This window comes from Postia placenta, assembly GCF_002117355.1.
Source record: "Postia placenta MAD-698-R-SB12 unplaced genomic scaffold POSPLAscaffold_8, whole genome shotgun sequence".
NCBI lineage: Eukaryota > Fungi > Basidiomycota > Agaricomycetes > Polyporales > Adustoporiaceae > Rhodonia > Rhodonia placenta.
The window spans coordinates 1954999-1959473 of record NW_020169839.1 but is presented as its reverse complement, the minus strand read 5'-3'; the positions used below and the strand labels follow the sequence as shown (position 1 = coordinate 1959473).

Genomic DNA, 4475 nt, shown 5'->3' with positions numbered 1-4475 from the left:
TCGTCGACTCAATGCTGCTACATTTGGTGGTCTCAACTTTCAGCCAATGCCCTCGCCGCTGACTGAAGCACACTGCCGCTCCGGATGGGAGATGGGCAAGGGCGCCTCGCATGAGGTCATGCGCCGTTGAGGGGGGGGTAATGTCACGAGTTGACACGGCGTCTAGCCGCTTTTTAATTTTTTCCTTTTCGTGGGCTCGAACCCGCGACCTCTGTACTACCTGCCTGATATGGACACGTCGTTATCTACTGTACGATTAGATTAGATGGGGCGGCAGCGCACGGCACAGCTCGGGCCCCGCTGACGCAGCCGCTCTCACTCACCGGCCCCCGGGGCCGTGTCGGCATGCTGCGCACAGACCAGCTGCGCACGGACCAACGCGCACAGCCTGCCCTTAACCTCCCCTGTATATAAACCGGCCTCTGCTGCCCTAGGGACCTCAGTTTCGACCTCTTGTCCCTAGGTCAGTAAGCATCCTTTGTATTCCTTTTCTTACCTCACTAATATATTACCTTGTCCCTAGCCTTAGGTTTGAGCATAGCTCACCATCGCTTCGGTGAGACTTAGTCAGACGCCCCCAGCATTCAAGTTTTCCTCAGTCGCTTGACCTCAAGTCGCGACAGTAGGAGTTCAGGGAGTTACGACCCCCTTTAAAAAGGAGGCCACCTTTGCCACTGCCTTCAGGGCCCACTTCGGCAACCTCGATAACGAAGCAGCAGCACAGGTAGAACTGGCCAAACTCTGTGCGGATAAATCGATCCACGAAAAATGTACCGCTGCAGAGTTCTCCACGTTATTCAACGGTCCGGCAGACCATTCTGGGTATGGAGACCTGGAGCTATGCGACAAGTACCTAAGCAGCATCCCCTCCCAAGTCCACCAAAAAATCGAGCTCAAGACCTTCATCATGTGGCAGGAAGCTGACAAGCATGCCACAGAAGTCAAGCAGATCCTCGATATTAGCCAGGCCCGTCGGCCCGAGCTGAACAATTTCTTCTCCGGTCAAGGAAGAGGGCAAGGCGGAGCGCGTGGTGGTGCACCACAGCCGCACCTAACTTTGGCCAGCATCAACGTGGCCATCGGAAAAGGAAACTTTCCTGGAAGCTGCTTCGGCTGTGGAAAGCAAGGGTACCAACACTTTGAGTGCCCCAATTGTAAGGACAAGCCTTATGCAAAACACATTGACACATGGGCTACGGTTGCCTCATGTTCCACCCAGGCCATGACAAGCGCCCCCATCCCTTCACCCTCAGCAAGTATAAGTGCCGCTTCAGCAAAGTCTGAGCAACTGGAGCTGGCGGACTTACTAGTACAAGTGAAATCAATGCGCAAGGAGCTCAAGCACTATCGGGCAATGAAGGAGGAGTCTTTTTGATATGGTCTGCGCTTTGTGCTGCACGCGTGAGACCTCATAATAGCAATATATACAATGTATTGGCAACCGCAAATGTATACGAGTTGGACCACGGGTCCCAGTATTTTCACATCCTGGTGTGCCTCAAAGGAGAAAGACAACACAAGAATATAATTGCAATGGTGGACAGCAGAGCCACCACGAGATTCATCAACAAGTGTTTCATCACAGAGAATTGAGTACAAATGCAGAAATTGAAGGAACCAATTCCACTATACAATATTGATGGAACACTCAATAAAGATGGAAGCATCTCGAAAGTAGCTGTGCTACAGATGCAGATAGAAGATCACATCGAAAAGACGGTGTTCATGGTCACAGATATAGGCCCAGAAGATGTAATCATTGGGTTGGATTGGCTACATGAGCACAACCCCAAGATTAATTGGGAGAAAGGCTCCCTCAAACTATCATGATGTTCTGAAACGTGCAGTGCCAGAAAGATTGGCTGAACAGAGCAAGCAGCGACTGCACGTGACATGGGGGACAGGCCCACGGCACGCAGGCATTCACCAAAGTCCAAACAGTCGGTCATCAGTGCCTGTTGGAGTCAGGTACTCCCGGATGTCAAACCCTAAGAAGAACCAGAGGAAATCAAGTGGACAGAAGCTGACTTGATCAAAGCATGGGAACAAGACATCACACTTCCTGGCACCCCTTAGCTGTTTGTTGCAGCAGGGCATATATACTCCCAGCTGTTCACTAAGGAAGAGATCAAGAAGAAGGTGGTTAAGACTGCCGAGTCAGTACCTAAGCAGTACCATGAGTTCCTAAAAGTCTTTTCCAAGGAAGCATCAGAATGGCTACCCAAAAGGAAGCCATACGACTATTGCGACTTAGGGTCGAGCGATAGGGGAAAACCAAATGCTGGAGGTGTTCGACTTATCTTACTGAAGCGATGGTGAGCTAGGCTCAAACCTAAGGCTAGGAACAAGTTAGTTAGTATTTGAAAGGTAAGTAAGTATAGGGGCTTACTGACCTAGGGACAAGAGGTCAAAACTGAGGTCCCTAGGGCAGCAGAGGCAGGTTTATATACAGGGGAAGTTTAGGGGAGACTGTGTGCACTGGTCCGTGCACAGCTGGTCCGTGCGCAGCATGCTGATGCAGCCCTAGAGGCTGGTGAGTCAGAGCAGCTGTGTCAGCGGGGCCCGAGCTGTGCCGCACACTACCGCTCATCTAATTTAATCGTACAGTAAATAACAATGCATCCATATCAGGCATATAGTATAGGGGTGCGGGTTCAAGCCCACAAAAAGGAAAAGATTAAAAGACGGCTAGATGCCGTACCAACTTGTGACATTACCCCCCCCTCAATGGCGCATGACCTTATGTGAGGCGCCCTTGCCCATCTTCCACCCAGAGCGGCAGCATGCTTCAGTCAGCAGCGAAGGCATTTGCTAAAAGTTGAGACCACCAAAGGTAGCAGTGTTGAGGCGACAAGGGGCATTCGGGTTCTTCTGGTGTAAGTCGGCTATGAGGGCTGGCGCATTGGCAACGTTGCGCGCTGGTTCCCATGACGTATGCGAGTCGTCATAGCTCTTTCACTTGATGAGGTACTGCAGCTGCTGCCAGAAGATCCTTGAATTCTTGATCCACTCCACCTCATACTCCTCATCACCCTTGACCTCAATAGCGGGTGGTTCCTCTGGCTCCCGGCCCAGGATGTCACTACACATGTACTTGCTAAGCAAGAAGACATGGAACACCGGGTGCACTGGCACTGACTTTGGCAGAATCAATGCATAATCTAAGTCTCTGAGCTTTCGCCGCACGGCATACAGTCCAAGGCGCTTGGGACTGAGCTTCTTGCTCGGTTGTTTCAGCTTAAGGTTCCAAGCGTCAAGCCAGACCTTGTCCCCCGGTGCGAAGACCGGTGCCTCCTGTATGTGCTTGTCATAGTACACCTTCATGTGCTCAGCTGACAGCTCAAGTGCAGAGCGTATATTGTTGTGAATCTCCTTCAAGATCTCGAGCCAATCAGTGGCTGCAGGCATTGCAGACATCGGATTGATCCGCACTTGGATCTCAGGATGGTACCCCTGATGCAGGAAGAATGGGGAATTGTCGCGACTTGAGGTCAAGCGACTAGAGAAAACTTGAAGGCTGGGGGCGTCCGACTGAGTCTCACCGAAGCGATGGTGAGCTATGCTCAAACCTAAGGCTAGGGACAAGAATGTATTAGTTAGTAAGTAAAAGAAGTAAGTACAGGAGAGCTTACTGACCTAGGGACAAGAGGTCGAAACTGAGGTCCCTAGGGCAGCAGAGGCTGGTTTATATACATGGGAAGATTTAGGGCAGGCTGTGCGTGTTGGTCCGTGCGCAGCTGGTCTGTGCGCAGCATGCCGACACGGCCCCGGGGGCCGGTGAGTCAGAGCGGCTGCGTCAGCGGGGCCCGAGCTGTGCCGTGCACTGCCGTCCTATCTAATCTAATCGTACAGTAGATAACGACGTGTCCATATCGGGCATGTAGTACAGAGGTCGCGGGTTCGAGCCCGCGAAAAGGAAAAATTAAAAAACGGCTAGGCGCCGTATCAAGTCGTGACATTACCCCCCCCTCAACGGTGCATGACCTCATGCGAGGCGCCCTTGCCCATCTCCCATCCGGAGCGGCAGTGTGCTTCAGTCAGCGGCGAGGGCATTGGCTGAAAGTTGAGACCACCAAATGTAGCAGCATTGAGTCGACGAGGGGCGTTCGGGTTCTTCCGGTGGAAGTCGGCTATGAGGGCCGGCGCATTGGCAACGTTGCGCGCCGGTTCCCATGACGTATGCGAGTCGTCATAACCCTTCCACTTGACGAGGTACTGCAGCTGACGCCGGAAGATCCTCGAATCCTTGATCCGCTCAACCTCGTACTCCTCGTCGCCCTCAACCTCGATCGCAGGCGGCTCCTCCGGCTCCCGGCCTGGGATATCGCTACGCGTGTACTTGCTAAGCAAGGAGACATGGAACACCGGGTGCACCGGTACCGACTTTGGCAGGACTAATTCGTAATCCAAGTCTCCGAGCTTTCGCCGCACGGCATATGGTCCAAGGCGCTTGGGACTGAGCTTCTTGCTCGGCT

At 52.7% G+C, this 4475-nt stretch overlaps 1 protein-coding gene across 1 annotated transcript; it reads left to right on the top strand.

Annotated features, from left to right (window-relative positions):
* Positions 1–345: 345 nt before the first annotated feature.
* On the top strand, positions 346–1375 carry POSPLADRAFT_1057645 (hypothetical protein; the record flags this gene model as incomplete). Its single annotated transcript, XM_024480941.1, has 2 exons — positions 346–406; positions 624–1375. The coding sequence occupies 2 exons, from the start codon at positions 346–348 to the stop codon at positions 1373–1375; spliced, it is 813 nt and encodes a 270-aa protein (XP_024338672.1).
* Between the last annotated feature and the right edge of the window lie 3100 nt (positions 1376–4475).